Raw genomic sequence first — 23,680 nt, 5'->3', positions numbered from 1 at the left:
ACCAACCCCCATTCTTACCCCTAGTAAGTACATGTAGTTAATTATTATTACTCTGTACTTAAATGTATAATTACACTGCAATACTGACACCTTAAAATAAAGTGTAACCATTTTAATATTAAATATTATAGTTGGTAATTACAAACATTTGACAAAGTTTGCGATTAACTTTTTGATATTTGATTTGATCCCTTTCAACTAGCCTACTATATCAAAGACTTTAAATAGGCTACTTTAGTCAAGGCATAGCTCATGAATATTAACTAGGTCCTGTTGACGTTGCTTGATATGATAACCTTTCTGGAGCGTCCATGACCTAATCTAATAGACATCAATAGGCTTGTTTGAGATGAGCAAAATCTGCGCAGAATCGATCACCGGTGATCAGCGCGAGATGCATGCCGGTTAGAAATGTGTCCGAGTGCGGTCCGCCTTGCTCTGATGTCATGCTGACGTAAGTCAAAAATCTCTCGCGAGCGCAAGGCGCACCTGTCGGATTCTGCAGTCGAGCGCAGTTGCTCTCCACTGACTGCGCTGATCAGAAGCATGATGGGAAACGACTTGGTGACGACACAGCTTGATGTTCATTGGTTTAAACAACCGTGATGTATAGTTCTCTTTTAAAATGTTTGATTTTAAAACTCTGATATCATGTTTTATGTGTATACGTTATGTGGTAATATTCCCAAACTATCTCAGTGCGATCTCTATGGGTTATGCAATGTAATTTTTATTTTTTTAAAAAGAAAGAAAAAAACAACACATGTCTGTATTAAAGAAAAAAGACTGATAAACATGTATTTGGAATGGAATTAAATAAGTAGGCTACTTTGGGTGTCTTGTTCATTATATTTATTTTCATATAAAAGCTACAGAACTTCAATTCCATCCAGTTTATTAGCAACACTGTGCACGAGCGTGAATCCGGTGAATCCCGCGTTATTCATCTATGATCTCGCAGGTGTCAGATCCACTACGAGAAGAGAGAACTGTCCGGCTTGCCTGCGCTTTTTTCACTCCTCCTCTCACTGCAGCCGCCTACTCTCGCATACATTTCAGGCGAGACAAGGCGCATCTCAAACAAGCCTAATGATTCGCCTAATGATGATCATCGCGCCTCTTGCGAACTTCTGCCTTTCAGCCAATCAGTTACGCTTATTTGGTGAACGTCAAAGTTACGTGATTAATATTCAATTAGTTGTGCCTCCGCCATAGTAGTACTGTATCGTATTACGCCCAGAGTCTGTTTATGAATCGCGGCAGTGCCAGTTCTCGCATCATTAGTTGTAGAAGTTGTCTCCTGTACTGAGGTCACTAAGTTTGCGGGAACTGTCCCAGAATCTGCGGTATATCAGGTAAATGTAGGACTTTACTGAACCCATCTTTATTTATTGGCCGCAGTGAGCAATGAACTTTGTCCTGCTAATTCTGTTTTTGTCCCGACAGAAGCAAGTAGAAAGTTGTATAATGTTTTCTCCTCTGTGTTCCTATTTTTTTTTTTTTTTTTTTACACAGAGGCTTGTTAGATTTGAACAAAAGAAAATAAAACTCGTTTCCAATGAAGAAGGCAGTGTTGTTTAGTTTGTGGGGTGGTGTTGTTACCCCTCATCTTGCCCAGACTTTTCAGAAGTTTGAGGAAACCACTGGCGTTTCAAGGTATGTGACTATTATTTATTTATTTAAATGATATAAATAAAACACGTTTCTTTCGTTTTTATATATTCTTAACAACTTTTAGCATTTTGATTTAAGTATGTTTTATCAATATAACTATTAAAATAACTGGTTTAAATGTATGTTTTTTTCTCTCTAGGGGTTTCATAAACAATGTGAATGCAAAACTTGGCAGTGAGAATGCTTTGTCTCGCTCAGAGAAAGGGAAAATCACCCTAACTCAGGTCATTTTCTTTCATGTATGTTAAAGGGATACTCCACTTTAAAATGAAAATTCTGTCATCATATACTCCCCCTCATGTTGTTTCAATCCTCTATGAATTTCTTTCTTCTGCTGAACAGAAAGGAAGATATTTAGAAGAATGTCAGTAACCACACAGTTTCTGGTCTCATTGACTTCCATAGTAGGAAAAAAATATATACTATGGAAGTCAATGAGACCAGAAACTGTCTGGTTACTGATATTCTTCTAAATATCTTCCTTTCTGTTCAGCAGAAGAAAGAAATTCATAAAGGATTGAAACAACATGAGGGTGAGTATATGATGACAGAATTGTCATTTTAAAGTGGAGTATCCCTTTAAGCATGATTCATCATTTTAGTCAGTGTGCAATTCAGTATGTTTTACTACAGCAGAAAATGGATCCAATCTGATTAAGTGCAACAAAAATATTTGCTCATATGTCACTGATTCTTGCAGATGATTTCTGAGTTTGAAGCTGACTGTCAGAAGGTAGCGGCTGATCAGGGTCTGTCTTTACCTGACCAATTCTCAGCTCAGACGCTTTTCAGTGTCATTGGTCAGGTAGAATTCAACAAGTCAGTTCTTGATGCTGCTGCCATCCTTCGTCACCACGGTGAGTTGCTTTTGATTTGAGATATGAGATATGAAATTCTTTTATATTTTTTCAAAGGGTATGTTGATTTATCTCTTAAAGCGATAGTTCACCCAAAAATGAAAACTCTGTCATCACCCTCATATTGTTTCAAACATTTATGCGTTTCTTTCTTCTGTTGAACACTAAAGAAGATATTATAAATAATTTTGGTAATCAAACAGTTGACGGTAGCCATTGACTCCCATAGTAAATACTATGGAAGTCAATGGCTACCTTCAACTTTCTGGTTACCAACATTCTTCAAAATATCTTCTTTCGTGTTCAACAGAAGAAAGAAACTCATACAGGTTTGAAACAACAAATGATGATTCATTTTTGGGTGAACTGTTAAACAGAGGTGGACAGTAGTGAAGTATTTTTACTTTACTCAAGTACATTTCACAAGTATCTGTACTTTATCAATGTTTTTCTTTGGAAAACTTTTACTTCATGACATTCCGCAGCATGTCTTTAAATAACACTGATAAAGTACAGACACTTGAAAAATGTGCTTAAGCAGAGTAAAAATACGTCACTACTGTCCGCTTGTGCTTTTAAGGCATTGCTACAGGCGTCCTGGCCAATATCTGGGTGGACGACACCCCTCAGAGAGATGCCATCGCTAGGATTTTCTCCGTTTTGGAAAGCCGCTTTGACCTGGTTTTGCGATCCTGCCATGCTGGCGTCAGAATCCCCGAGCCAGACATCTTCAACAAGGCCCTTGAGAAACTTGCTGTCAAACCTGAAGAAGTAGGTGCAGGAAATTATTTCAGACAGCCTGCTAGTTAAAGATGTAACCAAATGTTGTTTTAATTTACTTGTTTAAGGCAGTGTGGCTGGATGTGGATGAAGAAAGCATCAAGGCAGCTGAAGGTTTGGGAATAACATCTGTTCAAGTCAAGGACATCACTGAGACTCTTAAGGAAATCCAGAAGCTTACAGGAATAGAGGTGAGGAATTCTGATCCTAAACCATGTAATTCCCACCATGTTGTGGAGGCTTTTTGGGTCATCTGTGTGCCTCCAGAAAAGATGCTATCGATAACCTCTCGATCTATATTTACTACATATGTGCGAGATGTTCTGCTCAACAGGTCACCAGTGACCCCAAGTCACCCTTTTGTAATCCTGAAAATGTCTCTCATGGATATGTGAATATTAAGGTAATTTATAATGCTTATTTCTCGTGCCAAAGTTCACTGGCAATGTGTTATTGACAGAAAGGGTCATGAAAAGGATGTTCTTCTGTTTTCCAGCCTGGTGTGAAGATCCACTATGTGGACATGGGAGACGGACCACCTGTGCTCCTGTGCCATGGCTTCCCTGAGAGTTGGTTTTCCTGGAGGTATCAGGTGAGGAACATCAACATTTCCAGTGGATGCAACTTGAAATCGGTTTATTGATGCGAGTCTGCCATAGGTTAATGGTCAAAGATCAGAGGTGGTAACCCACACACCAAAAAAGACAATAGTGTCATAGTTTCATAACTGAACTGGCTTGAGCTGAACTATTTTAAACCATTCTAAATCTCTTGTTTAGGCACATTAGTGCTCATTATTACAATTTCTCAACATTAGTTCATTTTAGTTGTAATAATGTGTAATAATGTACTAATGGGACCTTATTGTTAAGCGTTACCATTCTTCTTTATTGTTTCTCATCAGATTCCGGCTTTGGCCGATGCTGGTTTCAGGGTTCTGGCTCCTGATATGAAGGGTTACGGTGACTCCACTGCACCACCTGGTCAGTTATAATTCTAATAGAGTGTATCTCATGCTGTGATTTTTCTTGGCGGGCTTGTACCCTAGACCATATGGTGAAATTGATTCACTCTGGTGATGTATGCAGAACATCTGTAATCATTTAGTTTGCTTAAAAAGCAGCCCTGCAAGCTCACGCTCGTCTGCATTCACTCTTAAGTGCAACGTTCACAACTTAAAATCCAGTTAACAGCTGATGTAGAGCCATGCCCCCGCCATATATTTTGTCTGTTACACTAGCAAATATGTCGCATTTCAGGAGAAAAGATCTGTCGTTACTTCCGATTCCTCACAACTTTGAAGTAAAGACACTGCACTTGTTAGAGGCAGTGTTCATCCCCTTTCAAAACTAAAAAAGAAAGTATGGCACATCGCTAAACACTGGGTTAAAAATGGCCTTAACCTACGGTTAAAAACCCCAGGGAGAAGTATGAAAAGCCCTTAGTTTAGCAAGATTCCTAACCTATGAATACTACTAATTGCAAGCCACAGAATCAGTACACAGATTGTTTTTTGTACGTAAACTTAGCTTGGATACTTTATTTTTGCTTATTGTACAATAAAAATGCATAGTCTTTCCCAGGAAGTCATCAAGGATAAGTGTTAAGTTTTTTTTTTTTAATTGCATCCTGTGATCAAGGACGTTCAAGATATGGTAAATAAGCATTTCCGACTGGAAATTGTATTGCCTTATAAACATAAGCAGTTATGTATAATAGGTTATGTTTTTTTATCTTGGAACATTTTTTTACGCTTTGCGTTGTTTTTGTTTTTTACCAACAGTAACTTTCATTAATGTTTGCCGGTCAGGTTTGACTTTTGTTTTCAATCGCATTAAACCCTAAAAAGTGTCATTGATCTCTGAAGTATCCTATATATACTCAATGCACGAGTAAGAGAATCTATAAACTTCTGCCGAGAGTTTGTTTTAAACGTGTGTGTGCGTGCGTGTGACGTGCGCTGCTTGCTCAAATGTCATGCTTTCACTTTAAAAGCAACTCATTTCCCAGGTAACTGAAATAAATGCCTTAAGGGGTTCTAGCATTCTTGTTCCCTTTTGATCGCTGCGTCGTCATACTGAGAGTGAAAACGAGCAGCATTGCTCTTCACCATGTGTGTCGGGTCACTTCTGTGATGGAATAACGTTTAACGGAATTTGACGTTTAACTTTAATTGTGTGTGGAGTGCATGTTTTGAACGATAAGATATGAGAGGCTGTGCTGTATTTTAAACATGCTCAATATAACAAAATCTCAAGGCCTTATTGCTTTTATAAAATGATAACAATGCAATCAAAATATCAAGCGCATTTTTCATTAAAACAGTTTTTTATTTAAGCATTTTATTAAGTGTCATCCTTCTGATAGAATATATTCTGTAGTTAACATTAACTAACGTTTATTATTATCATCATATGAGAAGATACAGATCATAGAATAAGCTGTTTTATTCCCATCTGTCTGTGCAGACATTGAGGAGTACTCTCAAGAACAGATCATGCTGGTAAGCAAATCTTTCCCATTAAAAATTAGATTCCTCTAGATTAAATCTGTTATGTTTCACGAAATTGATCTTTTTTTCTCTCCCTCGTGGCCTATAGGATTTGGTGACATTTTTGGATAAGATGGTATGTACTGTTTCACACATACATATAATCACAGGATTATTGAGGAAGAATATCTTTCTATTATATAACAGAATATTAAAAAAACTTTGATGAAGGGTTGTGTCATGTTAGCACATGTACTTAAAGGATGGATCTCGAGAACTGGTTCTTAATTTGAATAGGTTTACGTTAAAGTACGTTAGTGATTCCTGAATGTCTGCATTCCTTCGAATAGCAGACAGAATAAAGTAGGCTACTGACATATACTGTTTCCTATATACAGCGCCACGGCAAAAGAAATGATGTTTTAACTGAGTTGTGACTGTGAGTCTGAATTGAAAAAGAATTCATAGAGCGTAACTTGACAGCACATAATGGGCTTGTCCGTGCTGGTCGCACATATCTACGATTTGTGAACAGATTAATCAAACGCGCCGGTTCTTTTTAATGAATAGAGCGAATGACTCACTCACCGCAAGTCATTTATATATATCAGGATCTCTACTTTAATGTTTAAGGCTATATGTGGTATCATTTAGGCTACTGTCAAATGCAATTACATTTGTTTTGTAAATGTTTCATCTCACAATTTTTTTTTTATATGTTATAAAACTGCTTCTGCTCAGATAACACTGATGGGTTTAGGGGCCATTTACAAGACACCGTTTTAAACTAAAAATGGAAAACTTTTTGTGCGTTTTTTTGGCCGTTGAGTTATACAACAACTGTTTTGTGAAAACGTGCGCATACGCATTACATGTTCAGTTTATAGGCGTGTAATGTTTCTTTACAAAGTGGCATCGCCAACTTCTGGCCTGGCATGCATAATACAGCGTTTTTAGTCATTTTCACAATCATTTTGACAATATTGTTGTCTGTACGCGAAAAACACAAAGGAAAAACGTTTCTGTTTTTAGCACATCGTTGTTGTGTAAATGTCCCCTTAGTTTTGTATGAATGTCCAGATATTCTTTATCCATTTTCATTGTTGCTCATTTATCAGACCATTGAGCTCTGCTATTTTACACCTCTCAAAATAGAGAAGCTAAATGACAGAGAAAAAACCCACAGAGGAGTTCCCCTTTTTCAATCCATTTCATTTAAGTACAGTGTTCTTGTTGACTTCAGCTTGAGCAAATGTGTGAACGCTAAAGTGTTAACGTGGCTTTGCACATTATTCCCCGATTTTATTAAAAGTATCACCATGTGTGGCAGCAGAACTGAGAGACCTCAAATGAACGAGGCTCTATCAGGATCTCTACTTTCAGCATGCAAAATGATTCTCAAGTGTAATCATATACTGTCAAATGCAATTGGGTGTGTTTTGGAAATGTTTAATCCTGCAAAAAAAAAAAAACAACAGCAGTTTTTCAGCACATATCATGATATAAAACTGCTTCTGCTCAGATAACACTGAAGGTTTAGGGGCGTCTAACTGACTTTTTTTTTTTTGTGAGTTGGTTCACAATCTCTGTTGAACAGACCAGTGGGTTTGCAAGCTGTAATGCTGATAGCGCTTGATTTGCAAGTGTTTGTGCTAAAAACACTGTGTTTAAAAGTGGTGCATCCGTTCAGTGAATTTGTCCTGAAATGCATGCATAAGTTTTGCTGATCTTTTCTGATTTTGCTATGGATTATTTGAAGGAATATCAAATATGCCTGCAGTTTAAATATTCCTTTTGAATGTGGCCAGTCTTTTTCACTTGACCAGACTATATAAATGTCCTACTCAGCATTATACTCTTTCAGCATGTTCTTGGTGAGACATTGTCCTGTTGGCCACATGAAGTAAATTCATCACAGTATCTTTGGTCCCATTTGTCTTGAGGTGGCAGCCAAGGACAAAAATATGATGGTTTATGACCTCTAACAGTAAACATAAAATTGCGCAGCCTCTGAAATGGTTTGCTGTCCAGTGTGCTTGGCCATCGGTACGTGGCGCATGGAACACCATACAGCATTTTGAAGAGCTTTTTGAAACTTTGATTCAGAAAGAACTTTATTACTAAATGCATTGAACAAACCTGGAAGTACACTAGATAATATCTCTCTCTCTCTGCTAGTTCTCTTTCTCAGTTAACATGCGCCTTGTCACAAGCGTATAAGTTAGGGATGCACGATGATATCGGCACAATATCGGTATCGGCCGATAAAAGCTTTAAATGACCATCACGGCATCGGCCGATATGAATATTTCTGCCGATGAGCCTTGCCGATAGGGTGGCGTGTTTCCTATGTGCACGTGACGACCGTGAACATAGCACCAGCAACTTAAACTTCCAACATGTGGAGGCATTTCGAGCATGGGCGTCAGTTTGGTTTGAAATGTGCTGGGGACAGAGACGCTTTCGCAAGTGTGCTGGCTACAATGACACAGTCATTTTTTTTTCTCTTTCGTGCAGGTCATGTTTTGAAAGACGATGTCCTGTAGCTTACTAATGTAAGCTCTCCAAGCTACTATGCTCTCCACAGAGCATAAAATATTTATTTTATTTTATTTTATTTTTCGTGTTCGCATTTATGAGGAAAAACAGTGACAGGACGTGAGCGCTCTGAAAGCGGCACTAAAAGAGACTGCTTTAAAACTTTGACAGAGACCTCAAACAGAAAGCACAAAGCCTTTCTAAGTGAATTTCGTTTTGTATTAATTGTATCTTAATTTTAATCAATGTTTCATCAACCAATTGCCTGGATTTAATAAATAATAAGTAAAGCAGATAATATAGATAATAGATATCACGACAAGGAGGCGCCCGCGATTGAACTGGAGCTAGTCTCATAAATGAAACGAAACTCAGCATAGCCTACTTGCCTCACAGACCTGAGAAATATATCTATTATCTACAGAACGCTTGAAATCATATTTTTAAACAGAACAATTCAAAACGAAAGAAAACTATGTAATCCGAAATGTGCATTTCTCTCTGGCGCGTTTACTACTGCGAAGATCGCGAGTCATCGTCAACTTCATCTTTGCAGCCGACACAGAAAACACTTTGTCATAAAATATCTCCTTGCTATATTTGACATATTCATAATCATTACTTTTGCGGTTCTTTTTGACAGCTTTTAGTTGCTTTATTGGCAGCGCCACCCTTACATGTTACATGAACACGTCACCACCGCATCAGCACCGAAAACAGGGAAGCATTTGGTAGACCTGTTCAAGTAGAAGATGTAGCCTATATTTTTTATTTGAAAATGTATTTTTATTTATTTTACTCCTAAGGACTGAAGTTTGAAGTCTGAACTTAAAAATAAAATGTGGCACTGGCATATCATTTATTCTCCAAGTGAAATAATGTACTTATTTTTCAGGGGTGAATGTCTGTCTACATTTGTAAAATTATACATTTATGGTAGAATCAAATGTTGTTTTGTTTGTCTTGTGTATTGCCTTATCTACAACACATGAGTGTAATATGGTAAAGGTACTGGAGAGAGACTTGGATTTCTCTAAAGTAAAATTAAAGTGTAAATATATCAGGGGGAAAATGTGTATATATATCGGTATCGGCATCGGACAAAATTAGTTTGAAAATATCGGCACATCGAATATCGGCCAAAATGCAATATCGTGCATCCCTAGTATCAGTCATCTACATAACTCATAAATCACAATAACTGATCAAATAAGGCGGGACAAAAATTTGCTTTGGCGGCCTCCAAAAAATGTTCATTGCAGGAAAAACCCTGATCTATTGCCTTGGCTACCGTGCCGACCGGCTAAACACTAGTGGCCTAAGGCTATGTTTGCCTTGGCTACCTTGCCTTCTGGCTTAGCACTAAAAATGCATGCTATTTGTTCTCATGAACAACAGATATAATGTTGCAATCTGATATAATGTTGCACACCGCAAATACTCACAACGCAACCAAATACAGAAATGCGCTGCAAATAGCACAGGCCACAATGGAAATGTTTCATGGGGACCCACAACAAGTGACGAACCTGGCTGGGACATGCTTATTGTTCAATGTCTACTCATCAGTGGTGTTGTCGATGACCTGAAATATGAGTTTTTTTGTTTATTTTAACATCCTGAACATATGTGTCTTGCAAGTATTTGCAGCACGTTTGCAGTGCGTTTCTGTATTTGGTTAAGTTGTGCACAAAGCCCATCTTATGTCTGAATGGGCGCAGATCTTCACAAAAGAATCTTCTGTGAGTGGTATGTAAGTTATTTCCCCTCAGGCAGTAATGGGGGGAGGGGGGTCTGACTGTCATTTTGCTGTGAAGGAGGTCATTTTCCTCCAATTACCTCCTAGAGTTGGTGGTCTAAGTATGTAAATAAGGCAGAGAGAAACACGAATCATGTGATCTGTGTTTTTGACTCCATATGGGATTGAGACTGAGAGAGTAGAGTAATAAGGTCTCTAGTGCTCCACTAACCTGCTGTGCAGCAGAAACCAGACAGACTCCAGACAATGCCTTTTCAATATGCTTTAATCATGGCTGGGAGGATCTCAAAACAATTTCAGATAGAATCCCCCCTGACATAGAGTACAACAGTTTTATATAGAAGAAGTGCATGACAGGTGACATGATTCATTACATCATTTTTCTCTAATATGATTGGTCTTCATATGTATAATTATCTGTTACTAGGTAAAAGTGAATTAGCTGTCTAGTTGTTTCCTCTTTTGTTATATTCAGACACATTTTGGCCCAAGTGTTGGGCACTGCTTCTCAACTGCTTCTTCCAGACTGTTTTGCTGTCTTGATTTGGGTTTAGAATTAGGATTATTAATATTCTATATATATATATATATATATATATATGTATGTATGTGTGTGTGTGTATATACAGTATGTATATATCTTTCTTTCAAAATTTTATTCAAGTCATTTTGCCTTCTGCAATTTTGTTTGTGTATTTATTTATTTATATATTTAGCTTTGAGTAATATTCATTTATTTATTTTGCCTTCAGTAATTTTTAATTTGGAGGGAAAATAATTGAAAATAAAAGCTTAATTGAAAAAGGAAATCATGACAGCACATGCACATGTTACAATGTACAATAAAACTTAATATTCCTAAAAATAGTACATTTATTTATTATTTTATATTTATTTTATAAAAGTACATTTTATTTTATTATTTAAGTATTTTTCCTTCGGCAATTTAGTTTATTTGTTTGTTTTAGTATTTTGCCTTCAGCAATTTGAATTTGTAGGGGAAAATAATCATGAAAGTACATGTATATGTTACAATGTAAAAATCTTAATAGTTCTACAAGTAGTATTAATAACTTCATAGTTTTGGACTGAAATATGATTTCTCATGTCATGACATTTCCTTGTGAAATTCTCCCAGTTTGATGATTATTGCATAAATCAGTTTATAATTGAGTCTCTCTGCTCCGCAGGGCATCCCTCAGGTCACCCTGGTGGGCCACGACTGGGGCGGCTCCCTCGTGTGGAACATGGCTCAGTATCATCCTGAGAGAGTGAGGTATTACATTTCAAGCAGAGAATCATTAACAAAATGATTAAAGAATGTATGTCGTCATATTGTTGTGCACATTGAACAGACATTCACACTTTTGCTTCCCATGCTAATCATTTACTTTTGACTTGCAGGGCTGTGGCGTCTCTCAACACACCCCTTTTTCCTGTGGATCCAAAAACAAATCCAATGGAGAAGCTCAAGGCCGTGCCAATCTTTGATTACCAGATATATTTTCAGAAGCCTGTGAGTAATATCACCATTGAATTATGTGATGTTCATTCTAAGTAATTTTTATATACATTACAAATAATATTTATATTATATTTCTCAATGAAGTTGAATTTTTATTAACTAACATTTAAAAAAGATTTGAAAAAATGCTCTATCAAATGTATTGCTCATTGTTAGGTAGTCCATTAACTAATGGGACATTACTGTAAAATGATACCATTTATATGTATTTCTGCATATAAATATTCTTATCTTTTGTGTCAGGGTGTTGCAGAGGCTGAAATGGAAAAAAACCTTGAACGAACCTTCAAATTGATGTTCTTTGCAAGTGCTGAGATTGTAAGTTTCAGACTTTAATTTAACATTAATTTCATTAGAGTTAATACAAAGCAGAGAAAGAACCTTCATGTATCCAAACAATGGCAGTTCATTCATAGTGATCATGTCTGTCAAGCTCCGAACAGGTTTGGTATATGCACTATATTCCTATAAGCTAATAATGGCATTGTCCCAGTAATTTTTTTGTGTGTGTGTGTGAAATGATCCTTTAAAAATGTATTCTTGGCTCAAAAATGATGTTCTACCTGTGAGTATTTAGGAAGTTAAACTAGATTTCCCAAAGATCATAATCTTGCCAGTATCTTAATAAGAGGTTCAAAAGAACCATAATAATTATTGTTGCACTTGCAAACATCTTGCCTGAGCAGGAACCTTGTGCACGAGATCTAAAGTGATAGGGTTATCTGTTCGAAATTTACATTGTTTATCACCGGCATCAAAAAGCCAGTGCTGATGGGGATCAAAGAGCCGAGCCGTGCTGAATGACCCAGCATCTTAATGAGGGCCACATAAAGGGCTCTCATCTGGGACTCTGATCCTGGAGTAATGAATCACGAACGGCCGTCCGGCCATCACTCAGGCGCAGGTCGCACACGCCACATCTTAATGACTGTGGTGTCGGGGCAGACGGGGATCTCTAGACACAATCCCCTTCTGCTGCACGTCTCACCCATAAAACGAGGAAATCACCGCGGAGGAGGAGAGGAGCACGTCAACGGAGACACTAAGCCAATAATTGCATTCACACGTATCAATGCTAAACTGTAAAAAGCGAATACCTTTCATTTTTTTGTTAAGAAGGACTACACTCCTGCGCACATATTCAAACGCGCATACCTATAGACTGAACACGTTAAAGGCGCTATATAAATGAAGGTGACTTGACTTTTATTTTCAGTGTCAAATATTACGATTTTTTTTTTTTTTTGTAAATACTTATTTTGTATTTTGATGGTTGCTAGTGTGTTGTAATGTGGTTGCTAAGTCTTTATATATCCAAGTCAGATTTCTTTTTTAAGGCGGGACCTGAGTCATATTTAAAAACCAGAATATCATATAGTCTTGGGCCATAATAGTAATGTGCCAAAAAAAAAACTCCCAGAACACCTTGGCAACTGCATAGCAACATCCTGGCCAATGAAGTTATTGTAATCTAATACTATTAAAAATTGTGTTAATTAGAATAAAGCTGAAATATTAAGTTTAAAATATGAATAAATACTATAATAGTAAATAAAATAACACTGGCAACCAGTGGTGGACAGTAACAAAGTATTTTTACTTTGTTACTGTATTTTGCAAATTGCACTGAACGATTCATTTATGATTTGGACCAGATTGCATCTGTTCTCGAGTCAGTAACTCACTGATTCAAATGATCCAGTCAGAGTCTGTCTCCAGTTAACAATTCACTGAAGCCTGACTCAATATGAGCCAAGAGCGGGAGATCCTCGGAGCTCGAGTGCGCGACTGATGGTGCGAAAAGTACGTTATTAAAGGGATAGTTCACCCAAAAATTAAAATGATCCCATCATTTACTCACCCTCAAGCCATACTAGGTGTATATACCTTTCTTCTTTCAGACGAATACAAAAGGAGTTTTACTGAAAAATATCCTGACTCTTCAAAGCTTTATAATGGGAATGAATGGTACCTTGTTTTTTGAAGCCCAAAAAAGCGCATCCATCCATCATAAAAGTAATCCATACGGCTCCAGGTTGTAAATAAATGCCTTCTGAAGTGAAGCGATGCATTCTTGTAAGGAAAATGTCCATATTAATAACTTAATGAACTATAATCACTAGCTTCCGGTAACGGCCGTACGCGAGTCGAACGGTTTATGTCCGTTGCATGAAATCCTTGAATGTGCTCATGTTCAAATTTGTGTATTACCATCTGGGTAGGTTTTAGGTAAAAAGTAAACTAGGTAGGGTAGGCAATGTTTTTCATATAAATGTTATACTGGTTGAAAGGCCACCAACTGCAATATCTTCTCTTTATAATCTTCAGGATGCATTTCCTCAGTTTAAAACCTCTGGAGTCTGCCAGAGAGGTAAGAAAGTACATCAAACTATGACTCACATTTGGAATTTGTATTAGTTGATGAACAATGGAGAGTGATTGGCAGCATCATTAGCTTCAGGAATTAAACCTGTTTCTGATAGTCAGTCAACTTTGGATTTGGTTTTATGTTTTTGTATTGAGAAATGATTGCAAGTTTGATTCGAGTCGCACTCGAGAAGAACGGTACAAACTGTTTGTGCATGAGCCTCACAAGCCTGCATGAGTGCACTGCCCTTATCGTTGTGTTTTCCTTGTTCATCAGGTGGATTGTTTGTGGGGCTGCCTGATGATCCGCCCCGCAGTGCTATTCTGAGCGAGTATGCTCTCCAGTACTACGTTCAGCAGTACACCAAGAGCGGCTTCAGGTACACTGAGAAAATGGGCTCCAAAATGGGTATTTGTGTATCTGTGTGTGTTCTTATGCGAACATGATTTACTAAAGTAGGACATGTTAGTCCTGTAACAACCCTATCTGTTCTTGAGTCAACAACTCACTGATTCAAATGATCCTCAAAAGTCTTCAGTAGTGGGCAAAGTGATGTCTAGAGGGGATGTTTGCTTTTTTTTTTTTTACCCAAGTTTGATTAAATCACTACAATATGCTTACAATATCTTTAACAACATCTCTGAATGTGTTTCAGCAAGTCTAAATATGTTTTGATTTCATGAGATTTTCCACACAAAAAAAAGTTATTTTGTTTATTTTTGGAACTAAGAAGAAAGAAAATCATATGGGTTTGGAAAGGCAGAATTTTTATTTCTATCTGTGAAATTTCAGGCACTGCTAAATATATGCATGCTCATGCACCTGGTGGATGACATGTTGTCACTGAGGGTCTTGTTTTGTCCCAGGGGTCCTCTGAACTGGTACCGTAACGGGGAGAGGAACTGGCGTTGGATGAGTTCCAGGCCAAGGGCCAAGGCAAGTGTCCTCACCGTGCTGCGGCTCTCTGCCAGCAAACCAGATCTCTGACACCATCACTGCCAGAAATACCCCAGTGCCCCTTATTCCAGCAAAAACACACCACATTTAGACCTGAGGGAAGCAGATGGTGTCTGTTCTCTTTGCCCCAACATCTGCCCCTCTATGACTTGAGCTCAAGTGTTTTAACTCATAAATGCATCACTCATAAATTTGCATCTTTATTAGGGTGGGAATTAACAACGGGTTCTTCCAATTAAAAAAAATTTATATATATATATATATATATATATATATATATATATACCGTTGCAGATTGCTTGATTGATGCTGTTAAATGTTGTTTCATGCTGCAAATGCAATCAAACTTGATATGCCTTATGAAATTGGGATATTCAGCATATACCAGATTATTCTAATGATAATGGTAAAGGATTTATTTGGGTTATATTCCTCCTCAAAAAAATAAAAAAAATAAAAAAAGAAGATATTTTTGCATAAAGAAAAGTAAGCCTTACATAAGATCATTTTACAAATCTTAATGGAGCATTGGCTTCATTTTCTTCATGCATAAAACATAATATATTGCACATTTATTTGAATGAAATTGGTGCATTGTTTTTCATTCAGTTCCTTAAGACATCATTTAAAATGCTTCTGCCATCACAGATCATGATGCCAGCTTTAATGGTGACCGCAGGAAAGGACCCTGTTCTTCTGCCAGTCTTTGCCAAAGGCATGGAGAACCTGGTGAGACAGCTTTAGTTATTTTTACTCTGAGATGTTCATGTCCACAGACTCACAAATTATTAGCGTCTATGGCAAGTTTAGAATTAAGAGACAAAGATGTGAATTGCGGTGATTCTGACACTTGCCTAAACGCAGAGATGTGTGATGTCATTCAGTAAACTGGATGTCTTGGATGTTTTCTGTCTGAAGGTCCCCAACCTCACCAGAGGCCACATTGAGGAGTGTGGACACTGGACTCAGATGGAGAGGTAAGGGTCACTGGAAACTACTGTTTGTGCCCGTTTACCCACAATTTCTTTTTTTTTATGTCACTTCCTGAAGGATGATGTCATTGAGGAACTGGCTTTTAAAAGGAGGGGATACACCGCTCTGCAGTAATTTGAAAGTGATTGCAGTGCCAGTTTTGGCCACAATCTTACATACGGTTCCTTTAATAAAAAGTAGTAAAGTATTTTAAAAGTAGCATTGCTTTAAAGGCAGGGTAGGTAGGACTTTATAAAAATAAAAGATCCAAATTTGTTAAAACTTTCTATATATATCAATACATAATTAAAATGTAAGTACTCTGAAAAAAAGAGTATAAAAATCAAGTGACTCTAGACCGTTTAATCTGTATTAAACACAGCTCATTATTTCGATTCGGGACGAATCAAAGGATTGGCTTAGGCGACTGTCACTCTCTCGCAACCATGGCAACCACCCTTTTGCCACGGGATCTGCCCACTTGCGCGCGCACGTTTGATTTGAGGAATTCGAGAGGCACGGAACCTAGGAATAGCAAAACAATGGCAGAGAAAGAGCAATCAAAATTCACATTACCGGCATATGCAGTTAGCGAAGGCAAACAAGGCAAAAAAAGAAGACAGTACAAGAAAAGGTAATGAACAAAAAGTCTTTGGATAAACAAAGAAATAAAACGCGTGTCAATATCGGCGTAGCTTTCCAGCGACCACCCCGTCCTCAGCCTCTACTTCCTCGGACCCTAGTTGCACGCCACGGCCTCTTGCACGACCTCCTGCTTCGCCCTAAAATTATTTTTATTTTACAAAAGGACATTTTACAAACCTACGTTTTGCGCATGTGCTCCTGCACGCACTTTTCCAGTCACAACACAGCAATCAGAGGAGGACGCGCTGAAAACTGTAATGCTGTTCTCTTCCTTCATAACTCGTACTGAGAAGGTTTGAGTTGCAGAGGAGTTTGTGACAGTTTCACCTGTTCAACCACATCAAAGTTTCGTAATTAGTAAGTCTGTGCTTTTTCTCTTTTTGTTCTTATGTGCTGAAGTGCTGCTGTGCCTTGGTGAAACGGTGTTTGTAGCCACGTGAAGAGCTCTTTTCCAAAACGCCATAAACCTAAAAAGCTGCCTCAAAGAACCAGCAAAAGTAATGATTATGAATGTGTAAAATATTGCAATAAGACATTTTAATTGTTTATTAACTTCTGTGTCGGCTGCAAAGATGAAGTTGACGATATATTGACTCGCGATCTTCGCAGTAGGCTAGTGAACGCATGCACCGGAGAAATGCACATTTATTAGGCTACATAGTTTTATTTTGTTTTGGATGGTTTTGTTTAGAACCAGATTTCTGTAAATATATTTCACATTTTTTAGGCCTGTGAGGCGAGGCTACGTTTCGGTTCACGATGATATAATCTCCAGTTCAAGCACCTTATGTTGTGATTGATAGCCTATATTTACTTTATGTATTTAATCCAGGAATGAAAATATTAATGAATTAATGAAAAAAAAAAAAATTAAAATTAAGATACAATTAATACAAAACGAAATTCGTTTTAAAGAAAGGCTTTGTGCTTTCTGTTTTGAGGTCTCTGTTAAAGTTTGAAAGTCTTAGTGCAGCTTTCAGAGCGCTCGCGTCCATAATGGAGAACTGTCAAGTAATATTGTTTTTTCCTCATAAATGCAAACACGAAAAATAAAAGACAAAAACTTTTTTAAAAAGACAAACCATAAAAAAAAAAAAAAATAAAAAAAAAAAAGATGGATTTATAGCGTTTTGGGGGGAAAAATGAATGGATTTATACCGTTTTGAAAATGTTTTTTTTTTTTTACTTTGAATTGATCATCAACAATATTGTTGTTTGATTTAATAATCACTGTTGCAAGAAGTGCCTAGTTAAGTTTTTTTTTTTTTTTTTTTTTTGTAAGTGGAAAAAGTAGGGGCTGCCACAGATTATGTTTAGTTAGCTCCTTTATTGTTTTTTTCTATAGCCTACAATAATATAGGTCAAATGCAGCAAGTCAAAAGACCAACTGGACCTTCTTTGCCAGTTTGCTCACATTTCTTTGAAGGATGGCAAAAATATTGCCTGAATATCGATATCTAGATATTGGAAAAAAATATCGAGATATTCATTTTTGTCAATATCTCCCACATCCCTACATGCAGAACACCATATATGTTATGAATCTTACACGAAATTCATCTTCATCACAATGTAACTGATGGTAATGGAAAAAAGTGTATCAATGCAACCTGTTTTTAGCTTATATAACTAGCTCGTTAGCAAATCAAAAAATATATATTTTAAATTGACCAATATCAATATGCTAGCTTGATAGTGAGTACTAAAATACATCTTATTTGTTTATATTCATAAGCAATTAGCGTTAGATTTTTTTATTACATGTGATTCTGACATGATGTCACTACATGCACTGTGCTCCTTCCTCTCTGCTTGTCTCAGGTAAATAATGCGTCTTCAGCTCAGCGGTTGGAGTCGCGCGTTCATGTGTTTTGGGGGCGTGGCTTTGGAAGGAGCCCAGAAGGGAGGGGGTGGAGTGAATGGAAATAATGAACTGTCTTTAAAACAGTCGTGAGAGGTCTACAGACACTCGATTTTTATACTTTCTTTTTCAGAGTACTTACATTTTAATTATGTATTGATATGTACATAAAGTTTAAACAAATTTGAAAAAGAAGTTTTTTAGACCATTCCTACCTACCCTGCCTTTAATTCAAAGTAGTGCAAGTGTTAAATATTCACACTTATGATTGGCATCTTTATAAATTGACTTCATTTTATCCACTATGTGATGGGGATATAAAATGTACTGCATAACAAGAATGACTTTTTACAGATATATTGACATATCAAACGATTACAAACATAATCAAACACTCATATAGCAACAATTTACATGCCTGAACGGCTTTAAAATTACAGGGTTCTGCTGTTTAAATGTCAGCAAGGAATCAGGATTACTTGGTTTCCAGTAAATTGAGAGAACAAAATAATTGACGGACTGTCTGACCTTTAGTACTTTAGTTCACTCTTGTGTAATAATTGATCGAATAAAAAGGTTAATACAATGTCAGGTTAGCTGGCTCAAGTGGGTGATGCATGTTTGAATCTTATCGTTTTCTGAAACTTCATCCTTCTCCCCATCAGTCTCTCGGATCAAATGCTACACCCATTTCAGTTGTAAATACTTAGTATATGATTGTATATGATCACACACCTTGTACCAGGTACTTGTCATGAAAACGGTCAAGGATGTATATTGCATCAGATATATTTCACCTAAAAAAGAATTTAATCATTAAAATTGTATGCTTTGAGACACAGGGTTTCTAGTAAAAAAAAATAGTAAAAAAAATTTATACAAATAAAAATGTTTTGCTTGAAATAAAATAAAATATTTTTTTATTATATAAATATAATTAAGTTACATTTATTTTATTTCAGCTAGTTGCCTTGCTAAGGCAACATTTTTATTTTTCATATAGTTTAACTTGAACAAAAATAACTAAAGCTAAAAAATTATTAAAAACTATATAGACATTTAAAATTAATACAATTGACAACACTCAACAAAGTGTCACTTATAAGCCTTTTAGAGCTTCTTTTGTTGGCATTACACCAGCCCTGAGCATGTAAGACTACTAAAATGAAGGGAGACCAGCACTCTTTACACGTTACCATTCAGTTTATTTTTAGAGGAGAGCGTTTACTATCAGGACTGGTGTAGGCATTTGGTTTTAAATGAAGGATAGATCGAATACAGGGTTTCCATCATTGAACAGGGTCAGGCCAGGATTACTGACTGCACAACACCATCACCTCGGTCAACCAACCAATCACATAAATAACAGTAACGTGACACTGACAGAAACATCCAGCTCACCCCAAGGTTGAACAACCATATAGAGAAAAACATTGCTCAGTTACCATGATTTAAAGATACAAATCCAAAAACACTAGAAGTCCAATCTAATAATGCAGGACGAATCTGTCACAAACCCATCCAGGTCACATCTCACCCCAGAATCAACAAAGACATTGTTGCATAGTATAGGCTTTTATAATAAGGGGCTTCAGTAGAGGAATTTCCAAATAACTGACCAGTTTCCAATGCATTTCCACCAAGTCGTTTATTGTGAAACTATTTTACCAAAAATGAGCCACAGTGTTGGTCGAGGGGTGAAATGCAACGTACACACTTTTTGAAGTGTGAAAAACGACTGGTACAGTTAGCAGATCTGTCAAAAGCTAACCACCAACAGCTATTTCTATTCAGGTCATGGTGAGACTGCGTTTTAAAGCTTTTAGTTAGTTCAACTGGGCTGTTTCAGATCGATTTATCAGATTTTGGTGTCTTCTGTTTTTCACAACACATTTAGTCCCATGGGCCTATACTTGACTGTGGAAAAACTTGACAGAAAAGAAAATTATTTTTGCTGCGTGAATGTGTCTTCTGAAACATTATGGTTATGGCCTTGTCGTGGTTGTTAATGTGCATCTAATTACCCGTCCTACTATCAGAGCAGACCGTCCTCTCCACAATGACCCGAGGGCTCGATAACTCGGCCACATGCAGCCGTAAATTATTTTAATGTCTCTTGACCCATCCACCTCTCCACCCTCCACCGAACTTCAGCAATCAATAGATGAACGCTGACGTTCTGAACCTGTAAGCTTCATTTTCAAATCAGGACATGTGACGTGACCCCCGTGACCCCATAAGACACACGCTCTTGTTAAGGGTAGACACGGATCAGTGTTTTGTCTCTTGTGGAGTTGGTTTGCGGTTAATATCTTTTACTATTGAAGATCTCATTTAAAAAACAAACAAGCAACAGTTAATTTAATCTTTAGACAAAAAGATAAAAAAAGACAAACATATTTGATACATCAGGCTTTTATGGCTCATTTAATATGATATAAAAGAATATGGAGCTCATACTCAAGTTTTTTCAGAGGCCCAAACTGAGCAAAAATATGCAATTTAATGCGGTTGCTGAAATTTATGACCAAAAAGTAAAATGAAATTCTGATAGCTTGTAATGTAAATCAAAGAAATCTTTATTACAGACTACTTGCATAAATGCATATAAATATCAGTTGTCACTATATAATGCAATACAATGATGATCGAGAGATGAAGAAATATAAACGGTCCTCAAAAGCCTGAACATGATTTTTCTAAATAATGATGTATGGATAATCAAGTAAATCTAAGTTTCTTCGGTCCAGTGAGTGTTCACCTTAAAATACAGTGCTATGCATAAGTTTAGACACCCATGCTAAAGTTGACTAAAAAGAGGAATAAAAAATCATATTTTGGAAATTGAACTTAATGCCTTAATTTAAAAAATTAGGAAAAATCCAACCTTTAAGGACACCAATTTTCTTTGTGAATGAATAATGTATCGTAAATAAATAAATGTTCTTCCTTAAAATACAGGGTGCATAAGTTTGGACACCCCTATGTTAAATTCCCATAGAGGCGGGCAGATTTTTTTTTTTAAGTATTTTTTTTTATTTTTTGTTTAGGATACTATGCATCCTGATAAAGTTCCCTTGGCCTTTGGAATTAAAATAGCCCCACTTCATCACATAGCCTTCACCATACCTAGAGATTGGCATGGGGTACTTTCCATAAGATCATCTCTCAATGCAAATCAAACTAGCTATTAGGCTAACTGAAATAAAACCATGCCAATCTCTAGGTATGGTGAAGGCTATGTGATGATGTGGGGCTATTTTAATTCCAAAGGCCAAGGGAACTTTATCAGGATGCATAGTATCCTGGATCCATGAAGTAACTGGCCTTTAAAAATAAAAATCTGCCTGCCTCTATGGGAATTTAACATAGGGGTGTCCAAACTTATGCACCCTGTATTTTAAGGAAGAACATTTATTTATTTACGATACATTATTCATTCACAAAGAAAATTGGTGTCCTTAAAGGTTGGATTTTTCCAATTTTTTTTAATTAAGGCATTAAGTTCAGTTTCCAAAAGATGATTTATTATTCCTCTTTTTAGTCAACTTTAGTATGGGTGTCTAAACTTATGCATAGCACTGTATTACAATATAAACGTTATTCTTCTGTTTACTTAATAAAAATAGTAAAGATTTCACAGCTAAAAGGCACGAGCTGAAGGTGGACATTTTTACACTAAAAAAAAAGTATAAACTACTAGTTTTTCATCAAAGTTTGGATCCTGTTGATAATTTAGAGGCCTTCGAAATGTACGTAACAAAAATGATACAGTAGGCTTTACAGGGTTGATGATTTGTTTGATTCCCTAACACTTAGCATGAGCTATAGTAATCCAAAGCATTAGTAATTATTTTAACGCCAGTCATTTCTGATTCTATCACATGATCTGATTACTAGTCCAATCTCTTCCCTTTTCTCTCTTCAGGCCTGCAGAGCTCAATAAAATCCTCATCTCCTGGCTGAAGGAAACACACCAGAAAACCTCCATCCCTGTTCATCCCAAGTTATGAGATGATCGTCCTGATTTAACTATACGCGGGGGAATGAACCGGCTCGGCTAAAGTGCTCTAATGTCCAGGCTTGCTGATTGCATAATAACAGTCCATTGTCAGTTGAGTGAATTTCAGTAGTCCTCTGACTGCTTTACGTATGAAGTCGTTTGTAATATTCTGCAATAATGAAGATTTTCTAAAGGCAGTGTCTATTTATACTGCCTATATATTTCATCTTTTGTTCAAATATAGAGTCTAAACAAGATGCTGTTTATATTTGGTGCAAACTGTATCGGCCACTGCCTTTTTTTTAACCTAATATTTTTTTTAAATCACATTTTATTATGAATTGTTTTTATTAACAGCTTTGCTAAAGAAAACTAATAAATAATCCTTTGCATTGTAAAAAACTGAATCACTTCTTTCTACAAAAATCATCAATGTTTGCTACAAACATATTGATATTGCTGATTGACATCGGCCAGACCAATTACTGTAATTGGCCATTTTCCTTTGGGGGTTTTCCAATTTGTGTGTAAAATAAAGCCTGTGGTAAACATAACTTGACAATACTTTGACATTTTGCAAACGCAAATTACACACACCCATAGCAAAAATGCACATTTTGAAGCAGTTGTGCTCATATTTGAAAAATGTATGTTATTAATTAGTAACTAGATAAGAAAGCTTGAGGTGTGAGTGTGTGCTGTGTACATTGTAGAACAAAACGTCAAAGTATCATCAAGTTATGTTTACCACAGGCTTTATTTTACTCAATCAAAAAACCCATAGGAAACTGGAAGGGACCAGCGATTCCGGGTTCTGACGTCATACAGTACCTGCATCTCTCTAGAACTTCTTTTAAGCATGTTATCTGCTATCATTACGATATATTGATATGGGGCCAGTGAGGGTTTTTTTTTTTTTTTTTAAGAAATTAATACTTTTATTTAGCAAGGATCCATTAAATTGATCAAAAGTGACAGTAAAGACATTTGTTACAAAAGATTGTTTCAAATAAAAGCTGTTCTTTTCAACTTTCTATTCAACGTATCCTGAAACTATAACTATATAAATATATATGCCGGTATAAACCAGTTTTCACTATTGCGTTTGCAACTGGTTCAAAATGCTGCAGCTCGCATTTGGGGAAGAAAAAACGTGAGCATATCACCCCTATTTCATCACATTTACATTGGCTGCCAGTCAAACACAGAATTGAGTACAAGGTTTTAACTTTTGTATTTAAAGCCTTGCA

General features: G+C 36.6%; 1 protein-coding gene across 2 annotated transcripts; it reads left to right on the top strand.

The window, feature by feature from the left end:
• The first annotated feature begins 1,215 nt into the window (after positions 1–1,215).
• On the top strand, positions 1,216–22,832 carry ephx2 (epoxide hydrolase 2, cytoplasmic). Of its 2 annotated transcripts, none has more exons than XM_084393073.1 (20): positions 1,216–1,355; positions 1,516–1,656; positions 1,814–1,898; positions 2,375–2,531; positions 3,112–3,302; positions 3,380–3,502; positions 3,646–3,714; positions 3,808–3,903; positions 4,216–4,294; positions 5,780–5,814; positions 5,912–5,938; positions 11,290–11,375; positions 11,504–11,615; positions 11,868–11,942; positions 13,953–13,995; positions 14,269–14,371; positions 14,859–14,928; positions 15,598–15,678; positions 15,868–15,926; positions 22,356–22,832. In XM_084393073.1, the coding sequence occupies exons 2-20, from the start codon at positions 1,559–1,561 to the stop codon at positions 22,438–22,440; spliced, it is 1,674 nt and encodes a 557-aa protein (XP_084249199.1). In that variant the 5' UTR covers positions 1,216–1,355; positions 1,516–1,558; the 3' UTR covers positions 22,441–22,832. The 2 variants fall into 2 exon arrangements, with proteins under 2 accessions (XP_084249199.1, XP_084249200.1); XM_084393074.1 differs by having other exon boundaries at positions 3,112–3,306; positions 3,384–3,502.
• The last annotated feature ends 848 nt before the right edge of the window (positions 22,833–23,680 follow it).

The sequence above is a fragment of the Rutilus rutilus genome (genome assembly GCF_951802725.1).
Source record: "Rutilus rutilus genome assembly, chromosome: 21".
Taxonomy (NCBI): Eukaryota; Metazoa; Chordata; class Actinopteri; order Cypriniformes; family Leuciscidae; genus Rutilus; species Rutilus rutilus.
This window is presented reverse-complemented; position numbering and strand designations above follow the sequence as displayed.